At 45.2% G+C, this 20211-nt stretch overlaps 1 protein-coding gene across 1 annotated transcript in view; it reads left to right on the top strand.

Moving 5' to 3' along the window:
- Window positions 1-19175, top strand: part of LOC124018096 (IQ motif and SEC7 domain-containing protein 1-like) — an 88674-nt gene extending 69499 nt beyond the window's left edge. Inside the window, exons 10-18 of the mRNA XM_046333366.1 lie at window positions 371-493; window positions 2900-3066; window positions 3542-3681; window positions 7375-7500; window positions 8556-8655; window positions 10091-10252; window positions 10846-11040; window positions 14825-14874; window positions 17096-19175. Of these exons, the coding sequence (XP_046189322.1) occupies window positions 371-493; window positions 2900-3066; window positions 3542-3681; window positions 7375-7500; window positions 8556-8655; window positions 10091-10252; window positions 10846-11040; window positions 14825-14874; window positions 17096-18478 (2446 nt within the window). The 3' untranslated portion in view covers window positions 18479-19175. The remainder of the gene's footprint in view (window positions 1-370; window positions 494-2899; window positions 3067-3541; window positions 3682-7374; window positions 7501-8555; window positions 8656-10090; window positions 10253-10845; window positions 11041-14824; window positions 14875-17095) is intronic.
- The last annotated feature ends 1036 nt before the right edge of the window (window positions 19176-20211 follow it).

The following is a 20211-nucleotide window of genomic DNA, read 5'->3' as shown; positions in this document are numbered from 1 at the left end:
TGCCCAGGTTTAAGTTTAGCTCATCCTCTCTGACTCTCTCCTCTCTCTTCTCCCTGTCCAGGTTGAGTTTAGTTAATAAGCCTCTCTGACTCTCTCCTCTCTCTTCTCCCTGTCCAGGTTTAAGTTTAGTTAATCCTCTCTGACTCTCTCCTCTCTCTTCTTCCTGTCCAGGTTAAGTTTAGTTAATAAGCCTCTCTGACTCTCTCCTCTCTCTTCTCCCTGTCCAGTTTTAAGTTTAGTTAATCCTCTCTGACTCTCTCCTCTCTCTTCTCCCTGTCTAGGTTTAGGTTTAGGGTTTCATCCTCTCTCTTCTCCCTGTCCAAGTTTAAGTTTAGGTTTAGGGTTAATCCTCGCTCCTCTCCCTGTCCAGTTGTGTTGTAGATGAGTTGGACTTCTCAGGGATGGATCTAGATGATGCCCTCAGGAAGTTCCAGGCTCAGATTAAAGTCCAGGGGGAGGCCCAGAAGGTGGAGAGACTGATCGAGGCTTTCAGGTGAGAATATAGTTAAAGCAACAACAACAACAAAAACGGAGGAAGTGTGGTATATGGCCTATATACCATGTGTAAGGGCTGTTCTTAAGCAAGAGGCAACGCAAAGTATACAGCCTGGATACAACCCCTAGCCGTGATATATTGGTGATATACCACAAACCCACAAGGTGTCGTATTGCTATTATAAACTGGTTACCAACCTAATTAGACCAGTAAACATATATTATTTTGTCATACCCATAGAATACGGTCTGATATACCACGGCTTTCAGCCAATCAGCAATCAGGCCTCGAACCCCCCGGTTTGTAGAGCCCCAGAACGTGGAGAAAATGATAGAGGCCTACAGATACTTGGACTTAATAACTTTTTGTACTTGGCTTTTTATGGACTTTCTATACTGACTAATGGACATACTTTTATACTGGGGGACATACAGACTAATTTGTACTGGACTTTTTAAGCCACGGCTGCAGTTTTTGCACCAGGACTAGCAGCCTTCTCTACCGATTTATGGACTTATTGTGCTGATTTATGGACTTGTGCTGATTTATGGACTTATTGTGCTGATTTATGGAATTATTGTGTTGATTTATGGACTTATTGTGCTGATTTATGGACTTATTGTGCTGATTTATGGACTTATTGTGCTGATTTATGGACTTATTGTGCTGATTTATGGAATTATTGTGCTGATTTATGAAATTATTGTGTTGATTTATGGAATTATTGTGCTGATTTATGGACTTATTGTGCTGATTTATGGACTTATTGTGCTGATTTATGGAATTATTGTGCTGATTTATGGACTTATTGTGCTGATTTATGGACTTATTGTGCTGATTTATGGAATTATTGTGCTGATTTATGGACTTATTGTGCTGATTTATGGAATTATTGTGCTGATTTATGGAATTATTGTGCTGATTTATGGACTTATTGTGCTGATTTATGGAATTACTGTGCTGATTTATGGAATTATTGTGCTGATTTATGGAATTATTGTGCTGATTTATTGAATTATTGTGCTGATTTATGGACATATTGTGCTGATTTATGGACTTATTGTGCTGATTTATGGACTTATTGTCCTGACTTATGGACTTATTGTGCTGATTTATGGAATTATTGTGCTGATTTATGGAATTATTCACAAAAGCCCCACTATTGTTATTTTACTGCTCTTTAATTATTTCTTATTCTTATCTCTTACTTTTTTTTCTCTCGTAAAACTGCATTGTTGGTTAATTTGGGCTTTTGGACTGACTTACTTATGGACTGTATATGGACAGACTTATGGACTTATGTACTGACTTATGGACTTATGTACTGACTTATGGACTTATGTACTGACTTATGGACTTATGGACTTATTGTACTGACTTATGGACTTATGGACTGACTTATGGACTTATGGACTGACTTATGGACTTATGGACTTATGTGACTGACTTATGGACTTATGTACTGACTTATGGACTTATGGACTGACTTATGGACTTATGGACTTACTGACTTATGGACTTATGTACTGACTTATGGACTTATGTGACTTATGACTTATGGACTTATGGACTGACTTATGGACTTATGGACTGACTTATGGACTTATGTACTGACTTATGGACTTATGTACTGACTTATGGACTTATGTACTGACTTATGGACTTATGGACTTATGTACTGACTTATGGACTTATGGACTTATGTACTGACTTATGGACTTATGTACTGACTTATGGACTTATGTACTGACTTATGGACTTTATGGACTTATGACTGGACTTATGGACTGACTTACTTATGGACTTATGGACTGACTTATGTACTGACTTATGGACTTATGTACTGACTTATGGACTTATGGACTGACTTATGGACTTATGGACTGACTCATGGACTTATGGACTGACTCATGGACTTATGGACTGACTCATGGACTTATGGACTGACTCATGGACTTATGGACTGACTTATGGACTTATGTACTGACTTATGGACTTATGTACTGACTTATGGACTTATGGACTGACTCATGGACTTATGTACTGACTTATGGACTTATGGACTGACTCATGGACTTATGGACTGACTTATGTACTGACTTATGGACTTATGTACTGACTTATGGACTTATGGACTGACTCATGGACTTATGGACTGACTCATGGACTTATGGACTGACTCATGGACTTATGGACTGACTCATGGACTTATGGACTGACTCATGGACTTATGGACTGACTTATGGACTTATGTGCGTTTTCTATGTTAAACTGTATTGACATTTTCGTTTTGGATATATCTGACTTATATCTCCCTCTCTCTTCTCTCTCTACCTCGCTCCCTCTCTTCCTCTCAATCTCCATGTCTTCTCCCCCCCTCCGCCGTCCCCCCGTCCCGTCCAGTCAGCGGTACTGTGTGTGTAACCCGGTACTGATCCGACAGTTCCAGAACCCCGACACCATCTTCATCCTGGCCTTCGCCATCATCCTCCTCAACACAGACATGTACTCTCCCAACGTCAAGCCGGAGAAGAAGATGAAGCTGGAAGATTTCATCAAAAACCTCAGAGGTGAGTTGGATTCTGGGATGGATGTTTAGGTCGTTTCTCTACATGGTGTAATGAGAGAGGGTCATGTTTATTTTTTTTTACCGGTTCATTCTGGACTTATTTATCTCCATTTAAATGTCTCTCTATCTGTTATCTATCTGTTTTTATCTGTTTTTATCTGTTTTTATCTGTTTTTATCTGGTTTTATCTGTTTTTTATCTGGTTTTTATCTGGTTTTATCTGGTTTTATCTGGTTTTATCTGGTTTTATCTGGTTTTATCTGGTTTTATCTGGTTTTATCTGGTTTTATCTGGTTTTATCTGGTTTTATCTGGTTTTATCTGTTTTTTATCTGTTTTTTATCTGGTTTTCTGTTTTTTATCTGTTTTTATCTGGTTTTATCTGGTTTTATCTGTTTTTTAGCTCAATTATCTCCATTCCTCTTTCTCTCCCCTTTTTTCTCACACTTTCCCCTGTGCATGTTAATGTTTCCCCAGGAGTGGATAATGGTCAGGACATTCCCAGAGACCTGTTAGTAGGAATCTACCGTCGGATAGAGAAATGGGAGCTACGCACCAACGATGACCACGTGTCTCAAGTACAAGCTGTGGAGAGGGTGGTCGTCGGCAAGAAGCCCGTAAGTCTGCTTACAGTATTAATGTCTACGGCCATTCCTGCTCAGACTCAGAAGATACACTACATGGCCAAAAGTATGTCGTCGAACTTCTCCTTCCAAAATCAACCCCCCCCCCCTTTTGCTGCTATAACAGCCTCTACTCTTCTGGGAAGGCTTTCCACTAGATGTAGGAACATTGCTGCTATAACAGCCTCCACTCTTCTGGGAAGGTTTTCCACTAGATGTTGGAACATTGCTGCTATAACAGCCTCTACTCTTCTGGGAAGGTTTTCCACTAGATGTTGGAACATTGCTGCTATAACAGCCTCTACTCTTCTGGGAAGGTTTTCCACTAGGTGTTGGAACATTGCTGCTATAACAGCCTCCACTCTTCTGGGAAGGCTTTCCACTAGATGTTGGAACATTGCTGCTATAACAGCCTCTACTCTTCTGGGAAGGTTTTCCACTAGGTGTTGGAACATTGCTGCTATAACAGCCTCTACTCTTCTGGGAAGGTTTTCCACTAGGTGTTGGAACATTGCTGCTATAACAGCCTCCACTCTTCTGGAAAGGCTTTCCACTAGATGTAGGAACATTGCTGCTATAACAGCCTCCACTCTTCTGGGAAGGTTTTCCACTAGGTGTTGGAACATTGCTGCTATAACAGCCTCCACTCTTCTGGAAAGGCTTTCCACTAGATGTAGGAACATTGCTGCTATAACAGCCTCCACTCTTCTGGGAAGGTTTTCCACTAGATGTTGGAACATTGCTGCTATAACAGCCTCTACTCTTCTGGGAAGGTTTTCCACTAGATGTTGGAACATTGCTGCTATAACAGCCTCTACTCTTCTGGGAAGGTTTTCCACTAGGTGTTGGAACATTGCTGCTATAACAGCCTCCACTCTTCTGAGAAGGTTTTCCACTAGATGTTGGAACATTGCTGCGGGGACTTGCTTCCATTCAGCCACAAGAGCATTAGTGAGGTCAGCGCTGATGTTGGGTGATTAGGACTGTGCTCCAATTCATCCCAAAGCTGTTCGATGGGGTTGAGGTCAGGGCATTGTGCAGACCAGTCAAGTTCTTCCGCACCGATCTCGACAAACCATTTCTGTATGGACCTTTGTGCACGGGGGGCATTGTCATGCTGAAACAGGAAACACTCTTCCCCAAACTGTTGACACAGTGTTGGAAACACATAATCATCTAGAATATCATTGTATGCTGTAGTGTTAAGAGTTCCCTTCACTAGAACTAAGGGGTCTAGCCCGAACCATGAAAAACAGCCCCAGACCATTATTCCTCCTCCACCAAACTTTACTGTTTGTCTATGGAGATTGCATGTCTGTGAGCTCGATTTTAAACATCTGTCAACAAGGGGTGTGGCTGAAATAGCCAAATCTACTAATTTGAAGGTGTGTCCACATTCTTTTGTATATAAAATGTATATTATTGTTTATGCTTCACCTGATCCCCTCACCCCCTCGGTGATCATGCTGCTGATCACCACACCCCCTCGGTGATCATGCTGCTGATCACCACACCCCCTCAACGATCATGCTGCTGATCTCCACACCCCCTCAACGATCATGCTGCTGATCCCCCACACCCCCTCAACGATCATGCTGCTGATCCCCCACACCCCCTCAACGATCATGCTGCTGATCCCCCACACCCCTCAACGATCATGCTGCTGATCTCCACACCCCTCAACGATCATGCTGCTGATCCCCCACACCCCCTCAACGATCATGCTGCTGATCCCCACACCCCTCAATGATCATGCTGCTGATCCCCCACACCCCCTCAACGATCATGCTGCTGATCTCCACACCCCTCAACGATCATGCTGCTGATCACCACACCCCCTCAACGATCATGCTGCTGATCCCCACACCCCCTCAATGATCATGCTGCTGATCTCCACACCCCCTCGGTGATCATGCTGCTGATCCCCACACCCCTCAACGATCATGCTGCTGATCCCCCACCCCCTCAACGATCATGCTGCTGATCCCCCACACCCCCTCAACGATCATGCTGCTGATCGCCCACACCCCCTCAACGATCATGCTGTCGATCCCCATATGGTCATTTTGCATATATAGTGTAAGTTAAGAAAATCTCAGAATAAAAGTGAAATATATTTAAAATAAAGTTATATTATAAATAGGTTAGATCCAGGCTGTTTCACATCCGGCTGTGATTGGGAGTCACATAAGGCAGCACACAGTTGGCCCAGAATCGTCCGGGTTTGGCCGGGTTTGGCCGGGGTAGGGTCTGGCCGGGGTAGGGTTTGGCCGGGGTAGGGTTTGGCCGGGTTAGGGTTTGGCCGGGGTAGGGTCTGGCCGGGGTAGGGTTTGGCCGGGTTAGGGTCTGGCCGGGGTAGGGTTTGGCCGGGGTAGGGTCTGGCCGGGGTAGGGTCTGGCCGGGGTAGGGTCTGGCCGGGTTAGGGTCTGGCCGGGTTAGGGTCTGGCCGGGTTAGGGTCTGGCCGGGTTAGGGTCTGGCCGGGTTAGGGTCTGGCCGGGGTAGGCCGTCATTGTAAATAAGAATTTGTTCTTAATTAACTGACTTGCCTAGTTAAATTTAGGTTAAATTTAAAAAATGCTAAAATACAAAATACTTTAGTCAATATATGTATCTTCTGAAATTAATAGAAAGAAAACTCTCTCCTGTAAAACTGGAAAACAATATTCAGTAGAAAACAGCCCATATTCAGTAGAAAACAGCCCATATTCAATAGAAAACAGTCCATATTCAATAGAAAACAGCCCATATTCAATAGAAAACAGCCAATATTCAGTAGAAAACAGCCCATATTCAGTAGAAAACAGCCCATATTCAGTAGAAAACAGCCCATATTCAGTAGAAAACAGCCCATATTCAGTAGAAAACAGCCCATATTCAATAGACAACAGCCCATATTCAGTAGAAAACAGCCCATATTCAATAGAAAACAGCCCATATTCAATAGAAAACAGCCCATATTCAGTAGAAAACAGCTCATATTCAGTGGAAAACAGCCCATATTCAGTAGAAAACAGCCAATATTCAATAGTAAACAGCCCATATTCAGTAGAAAACAGCCAATATTCGGTAGAAAACAGCCCATATTCAATAGACAACAGCCCATATTCAATAGAAAACAGGCAATATTCAATAGAAAACAGCCAATATTCAGTAGAAAACAGCCAATATTCAGTAGAAAACAGCCCATATTCAATAGAAAACAGCCCATATTCAATAGAAAACAGCCAATATTCAGTAGAAAACAGCCAATGTTCAGTTGAAAACAGCCCATATTCAATAGAAAACAGCCCATATTCAATAGAAAACAGCCCATATTCAGTAGAAAACAGCCCACATAATCGATCTGATATACAGTATGTAAACTTTGAATCTGCTGTGTGTTGAGGTGTTGCTGCCAGGTTCTGTCTGTCAGGTTCTGTCTATCAGGTTCTGTCTGTCAGGTTCTGTCTGTCAGGTTCTGTCTGTCAGGTTCTGTCTATCAGGTTCTGTCTGTCAGGTTCTGTCTGTCAGGTTCTGTCTGCCAGGATCTGTCTGCCAGGATCTGTCTGTCAGGTTCTGTCTGTCCGGTTCTGTCTGCCAGGATCTGTCTGTCAGGTTCTGTCTGTCAGGATCTGTCTGCCAGGATCTGTCTGTCAGGTTCTGTCTCTGTGAATAATAATATAATAATTTTAATAATTTGTGTGTAGGTGCTCTCGCTGCCACACCGCAGATTGGTGTGTTGCTGTCAGCTTTACGAGGTGCCTGACCCTAACAGAAGCCAGAGGACTGGAGTCCACCAGAGAGAAGTCTTCCTCTTCAACGACCTGCTCGTGGTAAGACTCACCTGTGTGCCCTGGGAGCATTATGTCTGTACCAAATAGACTCACCTGTGTGCCCTGGGAGTGTTATGTCTGTACCATACAGTCCTGAAATATATAGTCCTGGAATAGTCCTGGAATACACCTGGAATAGTCCTGGAATAGTCCTGGCATATACCTGGAATATTCCTGGAATAGTCCTGGAATATACCTGGAAAATACCTTGAATAGTCCTGGAATATACCTTGAATAGTCCTGGAATATACCTGGAATAGTCCTGGAATATACCTAGAATAGTCCTGGAATATACATGGAATATACCTGGAATAGACCTGGAATATACATGGAATATACCTGGAATAGTCCTGGAATATACCTGGAATAGTCCTGGAATATACCTGGAATAGTCCTGGAATATACCTGTAATATACATGGAATAGTCCTGGAAAATACCTGGAAAATACCTGGAATAGTCCTGGAATATACCTGGAATATACATCGAATATAACTGGAATAGTCCTGGAATATACCTGGAATAGTCCTGGAATGTACCTGGATTAGTCCTGGAATACATTTACATTACATTTAATATACCTGGAATAGTCCTGGAATATACCTGGACTGGAACAGTCCTGGAACAGAACTGGAATAGAACTGGAATAGAACTGGAATAGAACTGGAATAGTCCTGGAATAGCACCAGAGTCATCACAAAAGCCCATATATCAAGCACAGTGTTTCCACGGTCATGCCCTCTGGCCTATATGAAAGCACAGTGTCTCCACGGTCACGTCCTCTGGCCTATATCAAAGCACATTGTTTCCACGGTCACGTCCTCTGGCCTATATCAAAGCACAGTGTTTCCACGGTCACGTCCTCTGGCCTATATCAAAGCACAGTGTTTCCACGGTCACGTCCTCTGGCCTATATCAAAGCACAGTGTTTCCACGGTCACGTCCTCTGGCCTATATCAAAGCACATTGTTTCCACGGTAACGCCCTCTGGTCTGCAGAGCACATCCGAATGGATGAGCAGGTAAACATAAAGAGACGTGTCCATCCCTCTTCTCAGGTAACCAAGATCTTCCAGAAGAAGAAGACCTCTGTGACATACAGTTTTAGACAGTCATTCCCCCTGGTCGAGATGCAGGTCCACATGTTCCAGAACCAGCGTAAGTATCTGTGTGTGCGTGTGTGTTTGTGTGTGTGTGTTTGTGTGTGTGTGACTGGTTGTGATGCACGTCCACATGTTCCGATACCACATCCTGATTCTCCACTTCTACCTCCCTCCCTCCCTACCTCCCTCCCTCCCTCCCTCCCTCCCTCCCTCCCTCCCTCCCTCCCTCCCTCCCTCCCTACCTACCTACCTACCTACCTACCTCCCTCCCTCCCTCCCTACCTACCTACCTACCTACCTACCTCCTTCCCTACCTCCTTCCCTACCTCCCTCCCTCCCTACCTACCTACCTACCTACCTACCTACCTACCTACCTACCTACCTACCTACCTCCTTCCCTACCTACTTACCTACCTACCTACCTACCTACCTACCTACCTACCTACCTACCTACCTACCTACCTCCCTCCCTCCCTCCCTCCCTACCTACCTACCTACCTACCTACTTACCTACTTACCTACCTACCTGCCTGCCTACCTACCTACCTACCTACCTCTACCTACCTACCTACCTACCTACTTACCTACCTACCTACCTACCTACCTACCTCCCTCCCTCCCTCCCTCCCTCCCTCCCTCCCTCCCTCCCTCCCTCCCTCCCTACCTACCTACCTACTTACCTACCTACCTACCTACCTACCTACCTACCTACCTACCTACCTACCTACCTACTTACCTACCTACCTACCTACCTACCTACCTACCTACCTACCTACCTACCTACAGTGCCTTGCGAAAGTGTTCGGCCCCCTTGAACTTTGCGACCGTTTGCCACATTTCAGGCTTCAAACATAAAGATATAAAACTGTATTTTTTTGTGAAGAATCAACAACAAGTGGGACACAATCATGAAGTGGAACGACATTTATTGGATATTTCAAACTTTTTTAACAAATCAAAAACTGAAAAATTGGGCGTGCAAAATTATTAGGACAATTTCAATTGTCCTAAGTCCCACTTTGTGGCACCTGACCACACAACAGTAGTGATCAGGTTTAGGGTTTAGTGAATGATTTGTCCCAAATACAAGTTTAAATATTTAGGACTAACTTATTCCTTGTCACCCATTCTGAAACGAACTGCAGCTCTATGTTAAGTGTTGCAGTCATTTCAGTCGATGTAGTAGCTGATCTGTATAGTGTTGAGTCATCCACATACATAGACACACAGGCTTTACTCAAAGCCAGTGGCATGTTGTTAGTAAAGATTGAAAAAAGTAATGGGCCTAAACAGCTACCCTGGGGAATTCCTGATTTTTTTGTTGAAAAGGCTTCCATTAAAGAACACCATCTGTGTTCTGTTAGACAGGTAACTCTTTATCCACATGATAGCAGGGGAGTGTAAAGCCATAACACATTCGTTTTTTCCATCAACAGACTATGATCGATAATGTCAAACACTGTACAGTATGTCTCCTCTCTCCCCTGTAGACTATCCCCACGGTATCCGTCTGACGTCGGCCAATCCTGGCGGGGAGAGGAAGGTTCTGATTGTATTAAATGCTCCAAGTCAGCAGGACAGAACACGCTTCACCTCCGACCTGAGAGAGAGCATCACTGAGGTGACGGAGATGGAGAAATACAGGGTGGAGTGTGAGTAGAACTATACTATACTATACTATACTATACTATACTATACTATACTTAACCAATAAGGCCCGAGGAGGTGTGGTATACCGGCCAATATACCACGTCTAAGGGCTGTTTTTATGCACGACGCAACGCAGGGTATTGGCCGTTTACCACAAACCCCACAAAGCCGTATTGCCATTATAAACTGGTTACCAACGTAATTAGAGCAGTAAAAAATAAATGTTTTGTCATACCCGTGCTATACGGTCTGATATACCATGGCTTTCAGCCAATCAGAATTCAGGGAACAAAATCACCAAGTTTATAATATACTAAAAGAGACTGAGGTGCAGGAGATGGAGAAAACATGCTCCGATACTAGATAGAATACTTCATTGTTCCATTGGGAAATATTAAGCGATAGTTTAATATACAAATATTGTGATAATCATATGTCTTTTAAGTAATTCCTTCACACTCTTATTCTCGACCGACTCCTTTCACGATTGTCTCTTCTCTCTCTCTCTCTTTCTCTGTCGCACTCTTCCTCGCCCTCCTCTCTCTTTCCCTATTTGTCTCCTTCCCCTCTCCATCTCTCTCCTCCCCCTCTACAGCGGAGTTGGAGAAGCAGAAAGGGGTGGTGAGACCTGTTGTGGGCGGGGCTGGCGGTGGTGGTCTGGGCAGTGGCTTGAAGGGCGAGGCAGTGAATGGCACTCTGGGTAGACCCAGTCTGGATGACAGCTATGCCTCCGCAGACGGACTCAAACGTACCGCGCTCAGCTCATCACTGAGAGACCTATCAGACACAGGTACACTGATTTTACCTCATCCATTGGACAGACACACTGTTCAGTCATATTTATACAGTCTCTGAGACAACCTTATGAGATGCTTTTCAGAAAATATACACAAAACTTTCAATTACTCATTTATTTTAACTCTGGTCTAGACTAAGGTGAACGCACCAATTTGTAAGTCGCTCTGGATAAGAGCGTCTGCTAAATGACTTAAATGTAATGTTAATGTAGACATATACAGTGGCGAAAGGATTCACCCCCTTTGGCATTTTTCCTATTGTCTTTTTTGGGGGGGTCATTTGATTTACACAACAGGCCTACTTTGAAGATGAAAATATTTTTTATTGTGAAACAAACGAGAATTAAGACAAAAGAACAGAAGACTTCAGTTTGCATAATTATTCACCCCCCCCCCCTCTACAAAGGCAATACTTTGTAGAGCCACCACTCTATAAGCTTGGCACATCTAGCCACTGGGATTTTTGGCCATTCGTCAAGGCAAAACTGATTAATTTCCTTCAAGTTGGATGGGTTCCGCTGGTGTACAGCAGTCTCTAAATCATACCACAGATTCTCAATTGGATTGAGGTTTGGGCTTTGACTAGGCCATTCCACGACATTTAAATGTTTCCCCTTAAACCACTCAAGTGTTGCTTTAGCAGTATGCTTAGGGTCATTGTCCTGCCGGAAGGTGAACCTCCGTCCCAGGCTCAAATCACTGGAAGACTGAAACAGGTTTCCCTCTATTTAGCGCCATCAATAATTCCTTCAATTCTGACCAGTTTCCCTGCTGATGAAAAACATCCCCACAGCGTGATGCTGCCACCACCATGCTTCACTGTAGGGATGGGGTTCTCAGGGTGATGCGAGGTGTTGGGTTTGTGCCAGACATAGCATTTTCCTTGATGGCCAAAAAGCTCAATTTTAGTCTCATCTGACCAGAGTACCTTTTTCCATATGTTTGTGGCGTCTCCCACATGCCTTTTGGTGAACACAAAATGTGTTTGCTTATTTTTTTCTAGAAGGAATAGCTTTTTTTCTGGCCACTCTTCCATAAAGCCAGCTCTGTGGAGTGGACGGCTTAACGTGGTCCTATGGACACATACTCCAATCTCCACTGTGGAGCTTTGCAGCTCCTTCATGGTCATATTTTGTCTCTTTGTTGCCTCTCTGATTAATGCCCTCCTTGCCTGGTCCGTGAGTTTTGGTGGGGGCGGCCCTCTCTTGGCAGGTTTGTTGTGGTCCCATATTCTTTCCATTTTTAAAATAATGGATTTAATGGTGCTCCGTGGGATGTTCAAAGTTTCTGATATTTTTTTAGAACCCAACCCTGATCTGTACTTCTCCACAACGTTGTCCCTGACCTGTTTAGAGAGCTCCTTGGTATTCCTGGTGCTGCTTGCTTGGTGATGCCCCTTTGCTTAATGGTGTTGCAGACTCTGGGGCCTTTCAGAACAGGTGTATATATACTGAGATTATGTGACAGATCATGTGACACACAGGTGGACTTTATTTAACTAATTATGTAATTGGTTGCAGCAGATCTTATTTAGGGGCTTTATAGCAAAGGGGTGAATACATACAGTTGATGTCAGAAGTTCACATACGCTTAGGTTGGAGTCATTAAAACTAGTTTTTCAACCACTCCACAAATTTCTTGTTAACAACCTATAGTTTTGGCAAGTCGGTTAGGACATCAACTTTATGCATGACACAAGTCATTTTTTCAACAATTGTTTACAGACAGATTATTTTACCTATAATTCTCTGTATCGCAATTCCAGTGGGTTAGAAGTTTACATACACTAAGTTGACTGTGCCTTTAAACAGCTTGGAAAATTCCAGAAAATGATGTCATGGCTTTAGAAGCTTCTGATATTCTAATTGACATCATTTGCGTCATTTGTATTTCAAGGCCTACCTTCAAACTCTGTGCCTCTTTGCTTGACATCATGGAAAATCAAAAGAAATCAGCCAAGACCTCAGAAAATAAATTGTAGACCTCCACAAGTCTGGTTAATCCTTGGAAGAAATTTCTAAATGCCTTAAGGTACGAAGTTCATCTGTACAAACAATAGTGCAGGTATTAACACCATGCGACCACGCAGCCGTCATACCGCTTAGGACGGAGACATTTTCTGTCTCCTAGAGATGAATGTTCTTTGGTGCAAAAAGTGCAAATAAATTCCTAAACAACATCAAAGGACATTGTGAAGATGCTCGAGGAAACAGATACAAAAGTGTCTATATCCACAGTAAAACGAGTCCTATATCGACATAGCCTGAGCAAGGAAGAAGCCACTGCTCCAAAATCGCCATAAAAAGCCAGACTACGGTTTGCAACTGCACATGGGGACAAAGATCATACTCTTTGGAGAAATGTCACATTTAACATTACATTTACATTTAAGTCATTTAGCAGACGCTCTTATCCAGAGCGACTTACAAATTGGTGCATTCACCTTATGACATCCAGTGGGACAGTCACTTAACAATAGTGCATCTAAAACTTAGGGGGGGTGGGGTGAGAGGGATTACTTAACCTATCCTAGGTATTCCTTAAAGAGGAATACCTGGTCCTCTGGTCTGATGAAACAAAAATAGAACTGTTTGGCCATAATGACCGTCATTATGTTTGGAGGGAAAAGGGGGATGCTTGCAAGCTGAGAACACCATCCCAACCATAAAGCACGGGGGTGGCAGCATCATGTTGTGGGGGTGCTTTTCTGCAGGAGGGACTGGTGCACTTCACAAAATAGATAGCATCATGAGGAATGAAAATGATGTAGATATATTGAAGCAACATCTCAACACATCAGTTAAAGCTTGGTCGCAAATATGTCTTCCAAATGAACAATGATCCCAAGCATACTTCCAAATGTGTCTTCCAAATGAACAATGATCCCAAGCATACTTCCAAATGTGTCTTCCAAATGGACAATGATCCCAAGCATACTTCCAAAGTTGTGGCAAGGCCTGCTGTGCTGTGAGGGTTAATTATAGAACAGATCGTGATCAGGGCGAGAGCGCACGAGAGAGACACAGAGAGAGACAGACAGACAGACAGACAGACAGACAGACAGACAGACAGACAGACAGACAGACAGACAGACAGACAGACAGACAGACAGACAGAGAGAGAGAGAGAGAGAGAGAGAGAGAGAGAGAGAGAGAGAGAGAGACAGACAGACAGACAGACAGACAGACAGACAGACAGACAGACAGACAGACAGACAGACAGACAGACAGACAGACAGACAGACAGACAGACAGACAGACAGACAGACAGACAGACAGACAGACAGACAGACAGACAGACAGACAGACAGACAGACAGACAGACAGACAGACAGACAGACAGACAGACAGACAGACAGACAGACAGACAGACAGACAGACAGACAGACAGACAGACAGACAGACAGACAGACAGACAGACAGACAGACAGACAGACAGACAGACAGACAGACAGACAGACAGACAGACAGACAGACAGACAGACAGACAGACAGACAGACAGACAGACAGACAGACAGACAGACAGACAGACAGACAGACAGACAGACAGACAGACAGACAGACAGACAGACAGACAGACAGACAGACAGACAGACAGACAGACAGACAGACAGACAGAAAAGGAGCTATTTACTGTGTGGTGCTTTGTCTCTACCTGCTGTCCAACAGGAGTACTGTAGTTTAGAGAGAAATAGTTCCCTCTGATATATAAACAACACGGCCCTAGCCAGCCGGTTACAGCAATACATGACTTTTCTTATTCCTTGCTGGGTGCAGGGAAGCGGGGACGCCGAAACAGTGTTGGCTCCTTGGACAGCACAATGGAAGTAAGTCTGGTATAGACGGAGAGGGGGGACGGACGGATGGCTCTCATATCCCCCTTCCCCAAACTATAGTCTACTTCATTAAATGGCATGACGCTTCTGGGTGTTTCTCAATACCCTGCATGGTACTATTCATTACTGGTTGATATCGTTGTGGATTGAAATGACCCAACGTGCATGTGAGTGCCTCGCCAGTTGCACTAAAATAGAATTCCAATAAACTCACAGTGTTGGGGAACCTACTCTGAAAATGTAGTCTACCAATGACTTCCCACTGGAAGAAGTAAAGACTCCTTTAACAATTCACTTAACTAAAGTTCATATCTAAATTTGAAATGTTATAGACCACAAAATTCAAGAACAGATGACTCTATAATCAGAAAGTGTAATGTGGCCTATTAAACACAACAACTATGTTTCAAGTGCGAATTAGGCAGATCTAATGCAGAGAATGAAAGGAATTCTTGCCTACTTCACCCATACTTAATTTTACTGTTGCAAAAACAATAGTGTGCAGTTCCAGTAGTTAGCTACACCGCTACATGGTAAAACAGTAGTGTGTAGTTCCAGTAGTTAGCTACACCGCTACATGGTAAAACAGTAGTGTGTAGCTCCAGTAGTTAGCTACACCGCTACATGGTAAAACAGTAGTGTGTAGCTCCAGTAGTTAGCTACACCGCTACATGGTAAAACAGTAGTGTGTGGTTCCAGTAGTTAGCTACACCGCTACATGGTAAAACAGTAGTGTGTAGTTCCAGTAGTTAGCTACACCGCTACATGGTAAAACAGTAGTGTGTAGCTCCAGTAGTTAGCTACACCGCTACATGGTAAAACAGTAGTGTGTAGCTCCAGTAGTTAGCTACACCGCTACATGGTAAAACAGTAGTGTGTAGCTCCAGTAGTTAGCTACATGGTAAAACATTAGTGTGTAGCTCCAGTAGTTAGCTACATGGTAAAACAGTAGTGTGTAGCTCCAGTAGTTAGCTACACCGCTACATGGTAAAACAGTAGTGTGTAGCTCCAGTAGTTAGCTACAGCGCTACATGGTAAAACAGTAGTGTGTAGCTCCAGTAGTTAGCTACACCGCTACATGGTAAAACAGTAGTGTGTAGCTCCAGTAGTTAGCTACATGGTAAAACAGTAGTGTGTAGCTCCAGTAGTTAGCTACATGGTAAAACAGTAGTGTGTAGCTCCAGTAGTTAGCTACACCGCTACATGGTAAAACAGTAGTGTGTAGCTCCAGTAGTTAGCTACATGGTAAAACAGTAGTGTGTAGTTCCAGTAGTTAGCTACATGGTAAAACAGTAGTGTGTAGCTCCAGTAGTTAGCTACACCGCTACATGGTAAAACAGTAGTGTGTAGTTCCAGTAGTTAACTACACCGCTACATGGTAAAACAGTAGTGTGTAGCTCCAGTAGTTAGCTACACCGCTACATGGTAAAACAATAGTGTGTAGCTCCAGTAGTTAGCTACACCGCTACATGGTAAAACAGTATTGTGTAGCTCCAGTAGTTAGCTACACCGCTACATGGTAAAACAGTATTGTGTAGCTCCAGTAGTTAGCTACACTGCTACATGGTAAAACAATAGTGTGTAGCTCCAGTAGTTAGCTACACCGCTACATGGCTAATCCCTGCCTTGATTTGAATTTAGTTCAACTACAAGTTGAACTATTTGCTGTTCACTACTCCCCAACACTGTAAACTCATTGATGTAAAGTGGTCTGTTTCTATGTTTCCTAACAGGCTGTGCATGGAGCATGTTATGATAATTGCATGTGAATTTTGTTATTTAACAGCCGCCGTCAGTGTCTGTATGTGTGTGATCTATCCACAAAATGATCAAGTACAAACAGTACTTTACTGACTCTCCTATCTTCTCTCTCCTCGTCTCTCCTCGTCTCTCCTCTCCTCCCCCCCCCCCCCCGTTTCCTCCTCTCCTTTCTCCCCCTTCCCCTCTGGCTCCTCTCTCCTCTCCTCCTCTCTCTGTCTCCTCTCCCCTCTGTCTCCTCCTCTCCCCTCTGTCTCCTCCTCTCCTCTCTCCCCCTTCCCCTCTGGCTCCTCTCTCCTCTCCTCCTCTCTCTGTCTCCTCTCCCCTCTGTCTCCTCCTCTCCCCTCTGTCTCCTCCTCTCCTCTCTCCCCCTTCCCACCTGGATCCTCTTTCCTCTCCTCCTCCTCCTCCCTCTGCCTCTCTCCTCCTCCCTCTTCCCCTCATCTGTTTTCAGGGTTCCATCATTAGCAGTCCCAGGCTTCATCAGCGCCCCCACATGGCTGGAGGTGTAATGCCACCCGGCAGCTATGACATCCAAGACTACCGGCCTCACCGCCCCATCCTGAGCCCCGGAATGGGGGTGGGGGGTGGGCCGGGGCTAAATCACAATACCGCTACTGGGACGACGGCACTGGTTCCCAGCAGCGGAGACCGAGGGGGGACGGGAGCCCTGGGGAGCGGGTCTGGAGGGGGAGGGGGCAGTGGAGGCTCCTTCCTGGGTTCCCTGTTCGGGAGCAAGCGCTCCAACACCAAGCCCCCTGGTCCTCTCCTCCCTCTCCTCCCACCTGGGCTGCCACACTACCCTGCACCTGTCCCCCCGCCCACCACTGGCGGCCCGCCCCCACACTCCCCCTCCTCCCTCACCCACTCCGACACAGGAGGACCCTCCAAAATCCAGGCCCTGCATGCCCAATATTGCTACAACAGTACCGCAGGGCAGCAGCCTCCTCCGCCCTACCACCACCACCACCGCTACCACGTCCAGGCAGGGCCCGCTCCCAGCCAGCCCTCCTCCACCGCCCAGGGGGCCCCTGGGCCTCATATCCTCCACAGGGGCCCCATGGTAGGGGTCCCCAAGAGGCCGGACACCGGTCCTGCTCCCTCCCACCCCCAGCTCCAACAGCTGTCCCAGGTTCAGCTGGCCCAGCTGCAGCAGCATGGTGTACAGTGTGTACAGGGCCCCGGTCCTGTTCCCTCCCAGGGTCACGGAGGGTGCTATACCAACATGGGGGTTACTATGGGGGTAGGCTGCCCCACTCCACCCCTTTCACCTCATCCCCCCCGCTCCCCGGGGCCTGCACCCCTTACACTCTACCACACATACTCCACACACGGTCGGGGAAGAGGAGGAGGAGGCGCCAAGCTCCCTCTTACTCTCTCACACTCGCAACCCCACCCTCACGCCCACACCCACGCCCCTCATCGTACCGCTCTTACCCACAACCACAGCCCCCATCCCGGCCTGTCCCTCAGCCCCCACCCCGGACTGTCCCTCAGCCCCCATCCCGCTCAACACCCCAAGCACCAGACTCACTTCATCTTCGCTGCCCCGCCGCCCCAGACCCCCGTCGCCCGGCACATCCCCCAGGCCGCCGCCCACGGCCAATACCACCCTCAATACCCCCCGCTCTGCTCCATACCACCTCCCCCTACACACTCCCCTTTACCCCCCCCTTCCTCCCCCAATACCCCACTTACCCCTATCTCCCCTTACACCCACCCCCTCCAGCACCAGGGAGGGCAGCAGGGGTCTGGCGGGGGCAACAGCAGCACGGGGACGGGCAGCACCACCAGCTCCAAGTCCAAGCCTATCAACCGCATCAGCACGGTGGTGTGAGTGTCAGGAGACGCAACAACCCTCCCAGACACCAGGGGGCACCGCTCGTCAGACTGAGGTCGTCAGACCAGGACAACTACAGGTGTAAGAGTGGCCACGCCCAGATCATCCAATATGGCTTCCGGCGCTCTGGGAGAGGCAGGAGGCGGTACTTGCTCAGGCTGTGTTACATCCACCTCCGGTTCCCTCACAGATTCACATTCAGGTAGAGAGGAAGACATGAATGTCGAGCTGCAGGATAATAAACTTCTTAACTGTTAGACCGAGAGGAAATTCCCCCTCTTTGGGCCGTCACAGGCAGAGCTACATCATCACGAGACCATGAGCCTCATGTCTTCTACACTGACACACTGAAGAGGGAGAGGATGACTAGTCAGCTGTTAGAAGAGAGAGGAAGACACTGACACACAGAAACTCCACAGACCGATCTGCATGAACATATTCACGTACGGTACCGAGGTTGATGAGGATGTGATGCTTCTGTGTCTCTGTGGGGGCCATGTTCTGCATGACCTCATCAATGACCTCATGTTGCCAGAGGAGGAGAATTATGATGACAAAGGGTGCCAAACCTGGTGAACCAGGAAGTGGACTGGAAGTGGATTGGTGAATCAGGAAGTGACATGGCCAGTGTCTGCCTTCTTACATCTTAAAATCTCCATGTTGTTGTTGTTGTGTAATAAAACAGACATGTGTACTTTCAGTCTGGTTTCATAGACTAGACGTAATAAAGTGAACGTATATATCCGGGACACTCAAATTAGTATGATACGTTATGTTTGGTATGGTTACATAAGACACGAGGTTACTTAAAAGACATGAATGAAATAAGGGTAATTGGTCAGGTGGATGGGTGGGCGTTGATATAACTCAAACGTGTACCAACACCTAGGTTGCGTGTTTGAAACTTCATTATTTTAGCAAATTAGCTACTCAACTTCTTAGCATGTTAGCTAACCATAACCCTTAACCATTTTAGCTAAACCTAACCTTTAACCATTTTAGCTAACCCTAACCTTATCCATTTTAGCTAAACCTAACCTTATTCATTTTAGCTAAACCTAACCTTATCCATTTTAGCTAACCCTAACCTTTAACCATTTTAGCTAACCTTAACCTTTAACCATTTTAGCTAACCCTAACCTTATCCATTTTAGCTAACCCTAACCTTAAACATTTTAGCTAACCCTAACCTTAAACATTTTAGCTAACCCTAACCTTAACCATTTTAGCTAACGCTAACCTTAACCATTTCAGCTAACCCTAACCCTTAACCATTTTAGCTAACCCTAAACCTTAACCATTTTAGCTAACCCTAACCCTTAACCATTTTAGCTAACCCTAGCCTTAACCATTTTAGCTAACCCTAACCTTAAACATTTTAGCTAACCCTAACCTTAAACATTTTAGCTAACCCTAACCTTAACCATTTTAGCTAACCCCAACCTAAACCATTTTAGCTAACCCTAACCTTAACCATTTTAGCTAACCCTAACCCTTAACCATTTTAGCTAACCCTAACCTTTAACCATTTTAGCTAACCCTAACCTTTAACCATTTTAGCTAACCCTAACCTTATCCATTTTAGCTAACCCTAACCTTAAACATTTTAGCTAACCCTAACCTTAAACATTTTAGCTAACCCTAACCTTAAACATTTTAGCTAACCCTAACCTTAACCATTTTAGCTAACGCTAACCTTAACCATTTCAGCTAACCCTTAACCATTTTAG

The sequence above is a fragment of the Oncorhynchus gorbuscha genome, linkage group LG03 (genome assembly GCF_021184085.1).
Source record: "Oncorhynchus gorbuscha isolate QuinsamMale2020 ecotype Even-year linkage group LG03, OgorEven_v1.0, whole genome shotgun sequence".
NCBI classification, from domain to species: Eukaryota; Metazoa; Chordata; class Actinopteri; order Salmoniformes; family Salmonidae; genus Oncorhynchus; species Oncorhynchus gorbuscha.
Note: the sequence above shows the minus strand (reverse complement) of the source record. Positions and strands in the feature narration are given on the sequence as shown.